Consider the following 17,782-nt stretch of genomic DNA (forward strand, 5'->3'; position numbering starts at 1 on the left):
AGGAGGAGGATGGAGCTCGGGTCTTAGGGAACGTGGCAAACCCCCGCCGCTCGCTTCTCCTGCCGCCCGCTTCTACTCAGCCCTGCCCTCATCTCGGGAGCACCTGTCTCCAGACTAAAAGGGGACTGATTGAAGCTGTGGTGCATGTGAGTTTTGCAAACTCACATTAATTCCAAATAGAAGTAAAGGACATTACACAAATCTCAGCACCAAGGACGGTGCTAGCATTAAGATGGGGTTCATCCTTCAGACAAAAGTACCCGTAACCATGACAATCTCCATTAAGGATCGCTATTACTAACTTTTCCTCCTGACTCGATTCCTCAAAGAGATACTTAAAACATGCACAAGTGATTTAGGTGGCGTAGACCTGCTGGGTATGTGCTGGACTGGATTTTAACAAATAAACAATTCCTTCTAAGATCTAATTCAGGATGTGGTGGACTCAAGCTTGAGCAGCGATGGGCAGTGTTAGCCCTGGCATCTCAGCTCAGTGCTGGGGAGAAGCCGTGAAGGAGGCGTTTTAGCATTGGGTGGGCAGATGCTCAGGCTGAGAAATTCTGGAAGGAGGAGAACACTTTGGAACGTGCCTACCGTCCTTCACTGTCTTTAGAAGATGTTCTCTTGCATCTTTGAAGTCTGCCTTCACCCCCTTATCTTCCAAAAGAGTCGGGATTTTGAAAATCACGGATTCAGGTCTCCCAATAAACCTGGAGTCAGCTGTGAGTCTGCACACAGCATGAAAACCAATCTGTATTAGCTCTGACCAGTCAATGAAGGCAATATCAAGATTAGTGTCCTCTGGCTTGATTTTGACAAGGTCATGCTCCTGCACATGACCTGTAATTTGTTCTCCTCTTGGGCTCTTTAAGCAACTTCAGAGAAGCTCATCGGGTAAAGGGAAGGACATGGAGGCAGAAAGAAAATAAATCCCTTGTCCAAATTCTGATCAAATTCCCTACAAGCCACCCATGCCTCCCCTGAAGCTCAGGAATATCAGCTCTGAAGACCCAGTTCTCCACCTGAAATGACCACTTCTTTTGTCCTTCTCTTACCATAAGCTCCTTGAAGGCAGGGTCTCTGAGGGACTCTAATCTGTGACTTGGGCAGTCCAGCACCTACAGACCTTTCAGGTGGGACAGCTGAGTCCATCTGCCAGAATATCTGTGGTACATCGAAAATGCTTCTATGCTCTGCTATAGAAGTCAAGAGTAGGGAAAACCTGTGTATCCTTCTTTCTAAGCTAGGAACTCAAGACATCTATGGATTTTGGCTAGAAAAAACAAACGTACTAACAGCCTGCCATGGAGGCAACACCAAATCCTGGTGGAGAGAGAATCAGGCTAGTATTCAATGTGGAGGGAAAGATTGTTTACAATGAATCCTACATTAAGCATAGGGCACAGAGCAGAGGGCCACACAGACAATAGAAATGGCTGTCACATGGCTTCACAGGCTAATTCTATCAAACATTTAGAGAAGAGCTAACACCGATCCTTCCCAAACTCTTGCAAAAGATTGCAGAGGGAGAAACACTCCCAAATTCATTCTACGAAGCCACCATCACCCTGATACCCAAACCAGAAAAAGATATCACAAAAAAAGAAAATTATAGACCAATATCACTGATGAACAGAAATGCAAAAATCCTGAACAAAATACTAGCAAACAGAATCCTACAGAACATTAAAAGGATCATACACCATGATCAAGTGGGATTTATCCCAGGGATGCAAAGATTCTTCAATATATGCAAATCATTCAATGTGATACACCACATTAACACATTAAGGAATAAAAACCATATGATCATCTCAATAGATGCAGAAAAAGCTTCTGACAAAATTCAACACCAATTTATGATAAAAACTCTCCAGAAAATGGGCATAGAGGGAACCTACCTCAACATAATAAAGGCCATATATGACAAACTCACAGCAAGCATCATACTCAATGGTGAAAAACTGAAAGTATTTCCACTAGGGTCAGGAACAAGACAAGGATGTCCACTCTCACCACTCTTATTCAACATAGTTTTGGAAGTCCTAGCCACAGCAATCAGTGAAGAAAAAGAAATAAAAGGAATACAAATTGGAAAAGAAGTAAAACTGTCACTGTTTGCTGATGACATGATACTATACACAGAAAATCCTAAAGATGTCACCTGAAAACTACTAGAACTAATCAATGAATTTGGTAAGGTTGCAGGGTACAAAATTAATGCACAGAAATCTCTGGCATTCCTATACACCAACAACAAAAAATCAGGAAGAGAAATTAAGGAAACACTCCCATTTACCACTGCAACAAAGAGAATAATATACCTAGGAATAAACCTGCCTAAGGAGGTGAAAGACTTGTACTCAGAAAACCACAAAACACTGATGAAAGAGATCAAAGATGACATAAACAAATGGAGAAATATACCATGTTCTTGGATTGGAAGAATCAATATTGTGAAAATACTATACTACCCAAAGCAATCTACAGATTCAATGCAATCCCTATCAAACTACCAATGGCATTCTTCACAGAATTAGAACAAAAGATCTTACAATTCGTACAGAAACACAAAAGACCCAAAATAGCCAAAGAAATCTTGAGAAAGAAAAATGGAGTTGGAGGAATCAGGCTCCCCAACTCCAAACTATACCACAAAGCTACAGTAATCAAGACAGTATGGTACTGGCACAAAAACAGAAATATAGATCAACAGAACAAGACAGAAAGCCCAGAGATAAACCCATGCACATATGGTCAACTTATTTCTGATAAAGGAGGCAAGAATATACAATGGAGAGAAGACAGCCTCTTTAATAAGTGGTGCTGGGAAAACTGGACAGCTACATGTAAAAGAATGAAATTAGAACACTCCCTAATACCATACACAAAAATAAACTCAAAATGGATGAAAGACTCAAATGTAAGGCCAGACACTTATAAAACTTTTAGAGGAAAACATAGGAAAAACACTCTTTGACATAAACCACAGCAAGATCTTTTTTGACCCACCTCCTAGAGTAACAGAAATAAAACCAAAAATAAACAAATGGGACTTAATTAAACTTAAAAGCTTTTGCACAGCAAAGGAAACCATAAACAAGACAAAAACACAATCCTCAGAATGGGAGAAAATATTTGCAAATGAAACAACAGACAAAGGATTCATCTCCAAAATATACAAACTGCTCATGGAGCTCAATATCAAAAAAACAAACAATGCAGTTAAAAAATGGGTGGAAGATCTAAATAGACATTTCACCAAGGAAGACATACAGATGGCCAAGAGGCACATGAAAAGATGCTCAACATCACTAATTATTAGAGAAATGCAAATCAAAACCACTATGAGGTATCACCTCACGTCGGTCAGAATGGCCATTATCAAAAAAGCTAGAAACAATATATGCTGGAAAGGGTGTGGTGAAAAGGGAACGCTCCTGCACCACTGGTGGGAATGTAAATTGATACAACCACTATGGAAAACAGTACGGAGGTTCCTTAAAGAACTAAAAATAGAACTACCATATGACCCAGCAATCCCACTACTGGGCATATACCCTGAGAAAACCATAATTCACAAAGAGACATGTACCACAATGTTTACTGCAGCACTATTTACAATAGCCAGGACATGGAACCAACCTAAATGTCCATCGACAGATGAATGGATAAAGAAGATGTGGCACATATATACAATGGAATATTACTCAGCCATAAAAAGAAATGAGATTGAGTTATTTGTAGTGAGGTGGATGGACCTAGAGTCTGTCATACAGAGTGAAGTAAGTCAGAAAGAGAAAAGCAAATACCGTATGCTAACATGTATATATGGAATCTAAAAAAAAAAAGGTTCTGATGAACCTAGCTGCAGGGCAGGAATAAAGAGGTAGACGTAGAGAATGGACTTGAGGATGTGGGGTGGGAGGGGGAAGCTGGGGCAAAGTGAGAGCAGCATCGCCATACACACACGACCGAATGTAAAACTGTTGGCTGGTGGGCAGCAGCAGCAAAGCACAGGGAGATCAGCTCAGTGCTTTGTGATGACCTAGAGGGGTGGGACAGGGAGGGTGGGAGGGAGGCTCAAGAGGGAGGGGATATGCGGACATGTGTATGCATATGGCCAATTCGCTTTGTTGTGCAACAGAAACTAACACGGTATTGTGAAGCAGTTATACTCCAGTAAAGATCTATTAAAAAAAAAAATGGCTGTCACTGGGCAGTTTGATCAGAGCCCATTTTTCAGGGTTAATTACTTTGGCTTTTTCTCATTTTGTTTTTTTTTGGTTACAATAATTACCTTTTGTGGTTTCAGGAATTTATGAGGTTCTCTTTTATATTCAGAAAATAGGATCCAACCAGGATAGAATTCTGCAAACTGTTACAGTTGTGTGCAAATGCAGGCCTGGAAGAAGGATTCTGTACCAGGTGACAGTTTAGGGTGCCACAGTGATCCTATTTTAACAACCACGATGTCAAACAAGACAATTTTCGTGGGAAAAAGGTTCTTAAAACTGCCAGCATCACAAACTCTTCCTAAAAGCCGACTGGTGCACTGTCTCTTCCACCCTTATCATCAGTGGTTTGGCTTTGCAGTTAGGGCTTGGTTGGCAGTTTGGAGGCTGAGACGTGCAGGGGGTTCCTGTCGCCCGGGACAGGCGTATCAGCTTCACAGAGCAACCCCGGCGCACAGAGCGCTCCCAGCAGGAGCATCAAATACACACAGCGAGTCTGCTGTTTGAATTTTCAAAATGTGCCGATTTAACAGTCACTTTTCTGACCGGAAATGTGTTTTAAGAAGAGAAGAACATATATCGATAAGGGAAAATACTTTCAAATTTTACTCATCCTTGTTTGGTTCATTGTTTGGCTCCAGCAATCAATAGAACATGGAGAATATAAAGGTTAAAGGCAGAATTCTGAGGAACAAAAAGTATCTACCTGTGCAGATGGAAAGCCTTCACTCTACAACCATTTACTCAAGTAATTTAAGCAGCTTTAACCATTATAATATCGGCACTTTTATTCTTGTAGGGCAGCCTAGACAAAGAATAAAGCACCAAGAAGGAAGATCGTTTAGTATTTCTCCAACAAGCTGTATATTAGAATATCCCTTTAAAAAGAAGAAATGTATTCAGGTTTTTAAAAATGAAGTTAAAAATAACCAAAGTTACATTTTAAAGGACCCTACATCATTCATTTATGTACATAATTTCTGCCTGTGATTTTGGAGAGCTTGGCATTTTCTTTATATTTTTGAGGCAGTGTGCTTTTCTTTGTTTAAGAAGCTCATTTGTTTAAAAATTGTTTTTGAGTGGTTTTTGGCCACCAACTCTTCCTGGGGTTTACTTGGCTGAGATTTGTCCAGAAGCTAATTCTGATTCTTCTGTCAAAGGCTCGATGCACTGTGAGCCCTGCTCTCCTGAAGGCCTGGCACACGGCACAGGTGGCAGCTGACCACACCGGGGACGGGCTGAGCTCAAAGGGAAAAGAGAGCTAGAGCCTGTGCTTGCCGAGTTTTGGGTTAGAGTTTAACCTGGGCGATCTTCCACTGAAAGCAAGGGTAACATCTCTTCTCCAAATGAGCCTGGGCACCCGCCTCCAGCTGGCTTCAGCTGTCTAGTTAGGAAAATAACTTCTTTTAACAGCCCTTAGCGTGGACAGGAGTTACAGGCCCCTGCTGACTGCAGGAAGCTCACGGTCCCTCTGAGGGTCCTTGTTACTTTGGAGCATCACAACCCCCTCCTCAAAAGGCAAGACATGAAGGATCTCTGCTTTTTGTTTTCCTCAAGGCATCATAAACACAGATGTCTACTTCTCTGCGTTAGTCAGCGAGGAGAGGCTATTAGAGAAATGTGATTAATTTCGCGAGCTCCAGAAAGCTGGGGTCTCCAGAAACTTCCAAGAATTTGAGTTTGGATTTGAATTTGGGCCCTGAGTTCTCAAGACGCCCCCGGGGCCCTGTCTTGTCGATTTAACGGATCCAGATTTTAGGATGTGTCCTTCGTGAAAATTACAGCAACTCAGACCACCTTACGCTATACGACAGTCACATGTACAGTAGTGAAATTTCATGAATTTTGCCGGTGTTTTACAGGGGCTGTGTAAGGGAACACGTCCTACCATCTCTGATTCGAAGGCAGTGAAAAGCTCCCGTTGTTCCGTGTGATTCTAGTGGCAATCTCTTTCCTCGTGTGCCAGAGTCCCCAACACAAAAAGAGGTTTGGAATCTATGGAGCTGCCCCCAACCGGCTTCATACCGCACCCCGGCCCCAGCTCTGGTTCACAACCTGCAAAAGCACCCCTGTCTCCCTCCAAGGTCCTTCCTCCCACCACACTCATCCCTGCCCAGGTTCTCTTCCCGAGACAAGGGGGGCCGTGCTGCAGGGGCGGGGGCGAGTGTGGCCGGGTTCACGCAGGCAGTGGATTCTCGCTGTGAGTCGCTGCCCCCCTCCGGGCTCTTGGCCGGCCTACCTTGGCAGGCAGACTCTGCGGTTTGTTGGAGAGGATGTCTGCAGCTTCCCTGCAGCGGGTGGAGAGGTTCAGGATGGCAGCAGCTGCCGCTACGTGGGTGTCTTCGCCGCGCTGACCGTGGCTGTGAGAGCTGGCACGGCCGGGGCTCGGTGTGTGAGCGCCCGCACTCAGCAGCCGGTTAGGAAATTTCCCTGGATTGGAAAAGTGCTTCGCTGTTGAAGAGAGATTTGATTAGCAATTGCACGTATGTGGATTTGGTCATTAGATAGATTTGTTTTAAAGACAGAACTTCCTTGCATGCAAATACGCGAAGAATAAATTAAAACATGCTCCATTCTCCCTGGGTACGTTAAATGAAGGTTATTCAGAGCGGTTTTCACAGAAGTTCACAGATCAAATGATGTGATTGTGGGGAAAGAATGCCTATTCTCTTAATATTTTTCTGCATTTCCACGTCTTATGACAAAAACTCCAGAACTCATGTCGGCGGGCAGGTGCGCTGGCAGCGGGGGTAGCTGCAAAACCCATCAGGGACTAGACAGGCTTAAGGCCGGTACATCCACAAACGGCGTATGCGTGCGGCCCAGTAATCCCAGGGGAGAAAAACGGACTTTTCGTATTTGTTTTCATAATAACAGTTTTTACTCAGCCATGGAATTGCATTGTTTTGCTATTGGACGTGCAGGTTTGTTTCGTGCTTAAAACAGCATGAGTTTTTCTTCCTCCAACTCAGGGGGATGGAGTTGGTGGCGGAGGCTTTCCTGAGCTGGCATCTTCATGCTCGGTACAGGGCAGTGAGTGAGAGATGCACAGAGCTTCCAGGGGAACGGAAAGGCACTGCGGCAGAAAGGTAGCATTCTCAGTGCTACCGAGAATGAGCACTGCTTTATGTTCTGTTGTGGGTACCAAGGTGTTACTGAGAGAATTAATGTGTTCCTCCCCACTCTGGGTATTTGTCAACATCACTCAGGGACCAGGAAACACAGGCAGCATTTAATGTGGGCTAATATAAAGGCAGTTATAGCTGTTTCACCATAAGTAGTGTTTACTTTAAATATTTGATCATTATTTTTCACGAAATAATTGAAACCATTACCAAATGTTATTCATGTAGTTATAAAAATATGAAAATGTCACTGAATGTGCTACATTTTTAAACCAAAATCCATATTACGTGAGCATATAGAACACTCATTAATTAATTTCACCTGAATTCAACATGTATGTATGTGTGTATATTTTGTGTATATATCCTAGAACTATATCTATATTTATACAGATAGATACAAAACATTGTGTCTGTATATTTGTGTATATAACTTTCTTTCCTGAATCTAACAGGCTGTCAGTGGTTACTTATGTTAGGTGTACCCTGTTTTTAGTAAGAACAGGTAAACTATCTTCTGGAGTTTAATGTACTCCTTGTTGGTGGACAAACTCCTTTCAAGTCTGTTTATACACTGTTAGATTTTATAGGACATTCACGTTCTTTACGGAAGGTGACTACGACACAGAAGAGAGAAGCATCCTGTGCTCCTAAGAGCACTACGTCTGGGTTGACTACGTGTGAGATCAAAGGGATTCCAGGGATTTGCACAACGTTGTAAAAAGTTCACGGTCTATGGACGGCTCCAACTGGGGGATTATTTTGCTTGGCAGAAATCATTCCTGGGTTTATTCCCAACATTTACTTTCTAACCTCTTCATTAGAATATTCAAGGACTCTAAACAACTTGAAGAAACTGTTAGTAAAAACACCAAGTTTTATGTGTTACAGTGTCTTTGTGTTAGCATTAGAGAATTGACACATTTTAAATGTTTCTGCACTAATTCTTAAATTTGTGGATGAACATCTCCAAAGCCACACGTGTTTTCTTTTTTTTCCCAGTAAAACCTTGATTTCTGAATTGTGAGTTTCTTCTTAGACTTTTCACTTTTTCTCCCACCTTCAGTTTGAACACTTTTGCTGATGTAAGTACTATTTCCATATTTTTACCTATTATATTTTTTAGAATTACTGTATTTAGATTCAAAAATGGCACCATATTTGTAGAATAATTAATCCACTATTTACCATACTCAGTGTAACTTCATGCAAGATCAGTAGTACTGATTAACTTATTATTGTTAGCCTTATTTCACAGTACAATATATTTTCTCTCCTCCCAGCAGTAAATAGTATATTAAATATTTAAATACATGCCCCTCACCCAACATGCACATACACAAGATGCATTTGTTTTTTAGAATAAGTATTAGAGTTTGAAGCTTACATTCAGGAAATGGTGGTGTTTTTCGGCCTTGACCTGTTTGTACAAGGGGATGTTTACCAAAAACCTGGGCATCGAAACTGGCATAATCGAAAGGTACTTTTCCAAATTTCTCTTGCTCTTTTGACACCGTAGCTCTGGGAGAGATGATGGCTTGTGATCGGAAATTGAATTCGATTTGCTTCACCAAGCTTGTCCTGAAGAGAGAGGGGCAGAGCTCTAAAGAAATAGGCCGACACTATTGGTGAGCATCCCAGCATCGGAAGTTAAAGCAGGTCAGGTGTGTCACACCTGGAGTTTCCCACTGAGCCACGCACTAGGGAAAAGAGCTGTGCTCACACGGGATGGGGTGGAGTGAGGGAGAAGGGGGCACTTCGGGCCCCGGGTGGCCTCGGGGAGGCTGCACATTGTGTGTCCGAGTCTCCCATCAGTAAGAGAGAAAGTGCCATCCTCCATTCAGTCATGGGGATGCTTAAGGAGAAGGTATTTGACGTCTGCTAGCACTCTGAGCCACTTAGAGAAAAGTGCCATGGAACTATCGTTAGGGCACTGATAAGGTGTGCACTTCCTGCTGCTCAGGACTGTTCATCAGAGCAGCAGTGAAAAGTCACGATTGGAACTAGCGAGGAAACGTCATTATATTCTGTTCAGCACAGCTGGCAGGGCCCTGACGCCTAACAGGGGCCGTGTCGGCACCAGAAACTGGATTCCTGAACTGTGAATTGCTTCTTAGGCTTCTCATCTTTTTCCTCACCTTCAGACTGAATGTTTTTGCTGCTTTAAGTAATATTTTAAATAGTATTTCAAAATTTTATCTATTAAATTGCCATTGTTTCAATATGAATAAAAATTACTGTATTATAACAGCTATCACAGTTTTCAATAGAATTATCTTAATCCAAGCTAAATGTGACGGCCAAGGAAAACACAAATGCTGTCGTGCTGTGGTCTAATGCTAAAAGAACACAAATAAATATACTTTCAGAATTTAGAAATATCAAAAATACATATTTTTCTTTTGTTTTTCACCAAAACATACCTTACTCATCAGAATGTCAAAGTTTTGATGATATTTCTTGGATTAGATAAAAAACTTTTTAGCTGCTACATCAAAATATTTGAGGGATTAGTTGAATTTGTTATTGTATATGTAACTTGGTTTATACCCCTAATATTGCAAGTGTCTAAAATAATACTTCTAAGAAATGGGCAAAATGAAACTTAATGCTATTTCTATGTTTGGTAACTAACCTACTTAGGGAGAAACTAGAGAATACAGTACTGTAATACTAACGAAGAATCTTGTTATAAGATTTTTAACCCGTTATTCAGTAATTCATGATCTTTGCTTGATTTATGTCCCTCACTCATGTGATTTTGACTCTCGGCAAAGTCATGACAATTTGAGTCTTTTAATCAGACCTACAGAAGCCAATATGAAGGGACGCCATATCTTGAAAATGTTCCTAAAAACTGTTTTTCATTCCAGTGTCTCGGTAACAACAATGAAGATCTGGTCATCTGCTGTAATCCCCAAACCACTTTTCTTATGCATATGATTTTTGTATTAATAAGTGTATCACCTCATACTGTGTCCTCATCCATAGTTTATTATTTAGGTGTAAGTAAGGTCCTTCAAGCTACTAGAGACTGTGAAGGACCTAGGACCAACAGGAGGTATTTTATCCATAGTTACCAATTTGGAATGAATTTTTGTTTCGAAGAAACTGTGCGCATATCTGGAACAGTGGGACGACCATATAGCATCACATATTTTGAGTGATGAGGGATTATGAGGTGGAAAGGTTACGTCAACCATAACGGGACCCCTACCTGACTAGTGGGAGGGCTTGTGCTCAGCGACACAGAATTTGATTAATCTATATTATTGTAGACTTTACAGTTTTTAGATTCATCCATATTATGTGACCTCTGTGCACAGATTAATTTCAAGTTAAACTTCTGGAGGGTCTAGCAGTTCATTTCAGTGACAGCATGATTAGCTGGCCCAGCCTCTCAAGTGGACACTGGTGGCTGTGCGTTGGAACGAAGGTGGCCCACGGTGAGCTGGCACCTGGGAGGAGAGGGACCCTCTGTGTAGGCGCTCGGCATGCAGGGAGTAATGGGAACCCCAGGGGAGCATCATACCTGTGACCCTGCTCAGGACATTGCCCGGTTTTGGCAGGATCAAGCTGACTTTTGTCCTGGGACATTGCCAACTTTTCAGCTGCAGCAATTGGACAACCAGAAAGACTGTTTAAAAAAAAAGTAGGCGGATCTGAGTTAAAAAGATAATGTAATTTGCTCTGGCACCTACCTCACAGCATCCTTGGCAAGCACCAAATGGTAAGTTGTATTAATAGTTCACTTAGCACCATTCTCATCCTAAAAGATCCCAAAGGATTTTGCAAACTACTGTGTCAACGTTTGTCCCCAAACCTCATCTCAGAGGTGATAAAAAACAAAGTCATTTTTAAAATTAAACTTTTATGTAAGGGAGGAATAACTAAATTATTGAAACTTCATGATATTTTAAGTAGAATGTGCTCATCCAACTGCAATTGTCCAACTATAGATGTTAGCACAATAATTCTATGATAGCTTAGGGTCTTTTGCAAAATGTTAGGGACTTAATTTTATATCTCAGTTTAAATGGAGAGCACAGAATGTAAGTTTTCTGGCAATATGCTTATGAGTCAACTAGTATCTCATGACCACACAATCTATACATGAAACACATAAACGATAAGCATTTTCACCAAAAATATTTATATATATGCAATATATTTGTATATAAATGCACATATGTGGTTTTAAGTTAGTTGTGATCTCATTGAAATAAATCTCAATGAAATGAAATGTTTACCTTCAGTAATCTGAAGCTCTCGGGTACCGTTTTAATGTGTATTCGATGGGATTCAAGATAACCCCTAAGCCACTCTTTCCAAGGTCAAACAGCTCTGGGGCTGGGGAGGTTCAGAGCAGAGACCAGGCTCTCCGTGTATCGCTATCTAAGTATCTACCCCCTGTCTTCAAATATGACATTTTTTGTTGGCATACTTGGCTGCTCAATGAAAATTTATAGGGGAGTAAATAATGAGGTATTTTTTATTTTTCACTCTGCACGCATTGAGAATATTTGTCACCTATGTCAAGTGCTAACATATTTGATGCTGATCCAGCAATTTTGATAACACACGGCAAGTTCCTTGCTTTCTTGGTGGAAAGTTTCTCTCGAGTCTCATCCCAATTACCTCCTGTGCGTGTTGCGGTTGCTGTTCACATGCCCTCGTCCTGTGCATCCTGGGGTGGGGCACTTGAGCACATTTTCATGCATGGCAAGAACTAAGCACAAAATAGCACATAAAAGAGAAGAGCAATTTATCATCAATACATCACACACCAACAAACTGTCTCAACTTTGCGTTCAAAGGAATTCAGTTACATCACCCACCACGCTCCCTCCCTATAGATCTTCGGGCTGAAGTAAATGAGTCCTCGAGAACTTCAAACATTAAATTCAGCAAAGCCTGTTTAAATCAGTTTCTCTAAACTTCACGTATGCTTAAGACTAGACTTAAATGAGCAGCTCTCTGCTGATATTTAACTGAAACTGAGAAGCTCATAATCTTCCTTTCACATTGATGTGCTTTTCCTTGGGGGAGTGGACGGAGGGCATTATTTGCCAAGCAGTTCCCTCTGTCTTTCCCCCACGGTGTGAACATAGTCTCCTTTGTTTCCTAAGAGCTGTTACTTTGGCTCCTTGTCGGTCGCCGCCCAATCCCCACCCCACTGCCACGGGTGGCTGGTGACAGCGCACGGCTGAGTGGACATTCAGGTGACCTGTGTGAGCAGGACCGTGCCTTTGAGAAGGGTGACACTGAGACACTCCCGTCACTGTGGGTTGTGTGGCCCAAGAGGAGTTGCAATAAGCAGGCTCAAAAGTGGAGGATGGGACGTGTAGGTATTTCAAACCTTAGGAGCAGCCCTGGCATCTCTTTTCCCTCCAGTTTCTGCGCTCACGGTGGGGCTGTGAGTGGAGAGACCAACGAGGTGTGCTCTCACTCGGGGCCCTCAGCAGCTGCAGGACATCCTGGGTGACATCTCAGACACCAGGTGTCCCTGCGTGCAGATGGGAGGTGGGGGACAGTGGTGACGCACGTCCTGAGCTTAGGGGATGCACTTAGGATGCAGGTGAGAGAGGACCGTGGTGACACAGTGCATTAACCAGGCCCCTTATTTCCTGCGTATTCTGATGCTTTGACATCAGGGTCTTGCTGACCCTGGAGAGATGGCCCCTCCCAGGGCTCCCTAATTCTTCCAGAGAATAAACACTTTTCAAATGCAAACCAACCAATTGGAGCCCACAGCCGACCTTCTCCTCTCTCTGACGCTCACACTTCAGGACACTCTCCACCTGCCCTACCCCAGGGCCAGGTCCCAGACAAGCACAGACAGCGCCCGAGGCCCAGAGCCCACTGGAAGTGCCAGCTGGCCAACCTGAGGCCAGTTCACTCTGCTCCCTCCCACGAAAGCTCAGAAAGGCTCTGGCTCACAGTTCATCCCTCCCTGCCGCGGGTCCTGGTGCTTCCCCCGGGGGCCCTGCCTGGCCTGAGGCGCCCCCTCCTCTTGGGAACTGTGAGTAGCAAATTAGGTTTTCAATATCAGTATCTCCTGATCTACTGGCCTCACCATACCCCACGTTTTCTATTAATACGCTCTGTTTTAAACACCCAGCTAGATGGAAACTGTCTTGACACAGAGGGAGATAACTTGGTATTTCCCTTTCTGATTCCAAACTGGAGGAGGAAGTGGGTCACTTGGTGGCCTTCTTTCAGGGCCGGTGGTACTCACTCTCCAGGGGGACCCGCACTTTGTGAGGGCACCCTGAAAGGCTGCGGTGGTGAGGGTACAGCCCTGTCACGTGCCCTGTGCCGTCGCACCCGGGGATGGGGCACTTGGTCTCCCTCTTTTCAGGCCTCGGTGAATCTAGAGAGGAATTAAATCGAGAGAGACACGTGGTTACTCCTCCTCCCTCCCCTGCAGCAAGGTGGCCTTGCAGACGACATTCTCACTCTGTTCCTCCTTCTCATCATAAACATTCTTCTCACATCGCCTTGAATAAGACCCTCAACTAAGACCTGCGGAAGCAGAAAGAATGTTTTCAATTTTCTTGGATTCCTAAGCAGAGGCTGACACAGGGCAAGGGAGTGTTGAAACACAGTGACGGTTTTAAGTTGTCATGTCACAGATCATAGTTAGAGCCTCATTATGAAATGTCAACCCTACACCAGAGGATGAATAGGCTCTGGAAAAGGGGGAAAAAAAAAGAAAAGAAAAGGAAAAAGGAAAGCATTTATTTAAACCCAAACTATCTCCTATTGAAGGAATCTGTAAAAAGCCAGATTCAAAAATCACATGATGAAGAAGCCGCCGTATCTGAGGAGGGCCCGTCTGAGTGGTCCAGTGGGTCCGGGCAGCAGGTCCAGTGGCCCCGGAGTTCTGGGTTTGAGCAGCTGTTCCTAGACACGTGGGGAGGCTGCTCCACTAAGAGTGACATCTCGCACCACGCCCGGCCAGTAGGCAGTGCTAGGAGGGCCCAAGATGCCCAGAGCCCTGCGGTTTGAAGCTCTGGATCAACGCGCAGTAGCTGCAGAGGAGAAGCTATTGGTTTCACTCCTAGAGCAGAAACGGAAGACAGAGGCAGCCGGAAGTGGCTTGGCGAGAAGACGTTCAGAGGATGGCAGCACACAGGGTGGGGACCGCCTTGAGGGGTCTGCCGGGTGCTGCCAGGAGCACGGGCTGGGGGCGGAGGACCAGGGGCCGCGGCAGAGGAAAGGGACACCTTGCAACCCATGCTGCCAGGCTGCCTAGAGGGGGAGGCTGAACACAACTCGGGGTCTTAGTTTTCTGGCACACACACTGCTGGCTTAGATAGAGGGTTATATAAATACATAAAATAAATGAGGACTAGCATGAATATTCTCATATTCGTGATGGAGAGGGTAGATAAGCTTACAACAGAAATGCATTCTTAGAGCTGAAACTGCCCCCCTAACTCGTGCGTGGAGTGACAATGTCAGGCATTGGGGCCAGCCTGCCCCTCACATTCAGGGCATCTAGAGGAACCAGGACTGGAGCGGTCCAGGCGGCCTCAGAGGGAGGACCAGCGTGGGATGGAGGCCGGCAGGCTGCAGGCTTCTCCTAACGCGAAGTATCAGGAATCACAAACACACGAGGCTGAGAGCGAAAATATATGGTCTGCACCATCCTGCCGCAAGAAAGCTGCCGGCGACGGGTACGGGGCAGGGTCCTGGCCGCGAGGACGCCGAGGGCCCGTGCGCTCCGGCTCCAAACGTGGCACGGGGAGCAGGGCAGCGCTGCCGGATGCGACAGACGCCCCCAGGGCGGAATTCTGCGGGGGGCAGACGTGCCCCTGTGTTGCCACGCCACCCCGGCCGTCGGACTGGGCAGGTGGGTACCGCAGGTGGTACGCAGGGCAATTATCTGGGGACGAGGTTCCAGCCAAGGGGGTGGGGCCAAGGACCCTCCCTGTTAGCGCGCAGCCAAGGAGGGCGGGGTCAGCAGGGAGAGGATGCACGTCTTGGGCGGGAAGGGAAGGACCCGAGTAGCTGACGTGTGTGTTTCCTGAGACAGGATTTAACGCCACGAGGTGGAGAGTACGCTCTTTGCTGTACGAGACAAAGGTGCATACGAAGGGTTTTGACATGCTGTATGATTTTGCGGGGGTATTTCTTACTTAGTCCAAAAAGGCTGCCAAGTTTTAAGTCCGTTTGGGCACCTAATGTGTGTAGAATACTAGTCGAAGTCCCCAGTGTTTCACTTTGCGGTACGGCAGAAACTAACACAACATTGTAAAGCAGCCATACTCCAACACAACTTAATTTAAAAAAAAGAATATAGCAAGAAATGCAGATCAGTTGAATAGAATTTTGACCAGAACTACTTCTTATGATATATGGGAACTTGATGTGTGAAAAAATAAATTTCTATTCAATTGGGGAAAAAAAATCCCCGATGTTTGATTAACATGGAATCGGTAGGGGTTGGGTGCTGACACCCTGTGAGAGCGACTTGGAGAGAATCGGGAAGAAGGAGAGGTGATGTGAATTTTGATGGGCTTCCTCCCTTGGATCTGGTCCAGGCGAGGGCGCATTTCTAAACCACAGTGAGAGGTTTGGCCACACTGTCTGTGGGAAGCCAGGGAGGGTGTGGGAGATAAGGCAGGCTGGCACCTGACCAGGTGTGGGCTGCTGACTGGCCATCCTGCACTGTGTCTGCCAGCCCCTCCTCTGCGGGGAGCAAAGATGCCCCACGATGCTCTCTGGCGCCTGTGCCTGACACGAGCTGGAGCTGCAGCTCTTGGGGAGCTCTCGGGCCTGGCTCTTCCTCTTTAATTTTCTTTGCTGGATGCTGCTTAATGAAAATGACCTTATACTCTGGTGACCTGACGTTGTGGTTTGCCTGGGGCTGTCCTATTCATACCTGATGGACTCGTGGGGTTGTTCCTATGGCCCCCCTTCACCCCGAAAGTGTCGTAGGCTGTAGGATAAATTATACGGCGACTCTAGTTAGACTAGAGGGACCCAAAGTCTCCCTATTGCTGGGTGGCAACAGGATAGCAAAACTTGGTATTGTTAGAATTGCCCACTCATCGGAAGGCTTGGGTGAAACGGTACTTTGAAATCCTAGTGTCCTCTCCCTGAGAGCAAAGCCACACGCCCAAGGTGCACGGGGATTAGTGCTTACTTAGGAGCATGGAACACTCACAAGAGAAAAAAGCTCCTCTTACGCTCCCACACCAGGGACGGGAGCAGGACAGTGAAACTGGACATCCTCTAGATGAAGCCTGGAGGCCCCTGCAGCCAGCTTCACTGTTTTGCCTGTTTCTTCCTGGTCTAGTCTGGAGCTCCCTGCGTGGACTTTACATCCCAAGGCAGGACCTCGCCCTACACACAGGCTACACTGTGGACTCATCCAGTCCCATTAGCAATTCTCTAAGTCTCCACCGAGCACATTCTATTGCCTTGTTAATTTTTGCAAACAAAAAAACATTTTAAAAGTTCTATAAAAATGACCAAAGTATTGTCAAGTGTTTTAAGCCATGGCACAAATAATTAGTGTCTCCAAAGACTGGATTTCATTGGCTGAAGATACTATCAGTTGCAAGTTGAAACATCATTTTGTGTGCTAGTAAGGAAGGAAAAACGATTGAAAACTGAATAATGGCACATGTTTCTAATTTCACAGAGATGCTAAGATGGGAAAACTGTGCATCTTAGAATGGATGAAATATAGTATATTGGAAATGACAGGGTTTTGGAATTTGAAGTAAATTTCATCTTTTTTTTCTGATTTTGTAGTTCATTAAAAAAAAAACAAAAAAAACCCCACCCACACAGGTAGGTTCCACCAGTTGGGTGTGAGTGGAGCGCTCAGAGCTGCTAACACACCCTCCTGCCCCGGACCACATACTAGTCCGTAGTACTCTGTCTCCATCCCAGCCCTTACAGTATGTTTGCACAGAACTATTGTCTTACTCCTCACTAACTGACATTATTTTATTCTTTTTTTCTCAACTCCGAGCTGCAAGACAGTATTTGACAAGACTACTGGTAGGTGAGTACTAAAATGGACTTAAAATATACAATTGGTTTCTGGATAAATCTCAGCAATCAGGACATCTAACCACACTAGTGCATTATTCTTGTCAGCGCTTTAGGTCCATGACCTTGATTATCTCTAAGATACTCCTCCCCGAATTCTGTGGTTCTCCGATTTTAGGGTGCCCAAGAATCACCTCAGGAACTTGCTTTTAAAAACAAGCAAGTTATGCACATGAAAAGATGCTCAACATTGCTAATTATTTGAGAAATGCAAATCAAAACTACAATGAGGTATCACCTCACACCAGTCAGAGTGGCCATCATCAAAAAATCTACAAACAATAAACACTGGAGAAGGTGTGGAGAAAAGGGAGCCCTCCTACACTGTGGGTGGTAATGTAAACAGGTGTA

The 17,782-nt window shown here is 44.4% G+C and overlaps 1 protein-coding gene across 1 annotated transcript in view; it reads right to left on the minus strand.

The window, feature by feature from the left end:
- ST18 (ST18 C2H2C-type zinc finger transcription factor) overlaps positions 1-17,782 on the minus strand; it is a gene marked incomplete at its 3' end in the record, with an annotated part of 104,833 nt that overhangs the window by 36,788 nt on the left and 50,263 nt on the right. Inside the window, exons 6-10 of the mRNA XM_081258791.1 lie at positions 13,599-13,733; positions 11,999-12,089; positions 10,893-10,997; positions 8,748-8,941; positions 6,475-6,686 (exon numbers count right to left, since the gene is read on the minus strand). Coding sequence (XP_081114917.1) covers positions 6,475-6,686; positions 8,748-8,941; positions 10,893-10,997; positions 11,999-12,089; positions 13,599-13,733 — 737 coding nt within the window. The remainder of the gene's footprint in view (positions 1-6,474; positions 6,687-8,747; positions 8,942-10,892; positions 10,998-11,998; positions 12,090-13,598; positions 13,734-17,782) is intronic.

This window comes from Mesoplodon bidens (genome assembly GCF_964165515.1).
Source record: "Mesoplodon bidens genome assembly, chromosome: 16".
Classification (NCBI taxonomy): domain Eukaryota; kingdom Metazoa; phylum Chordata; class Mammalia; order Artiodactyla; family Ziphiidae; genus Mesoplodon; species Mesoplodon bidens.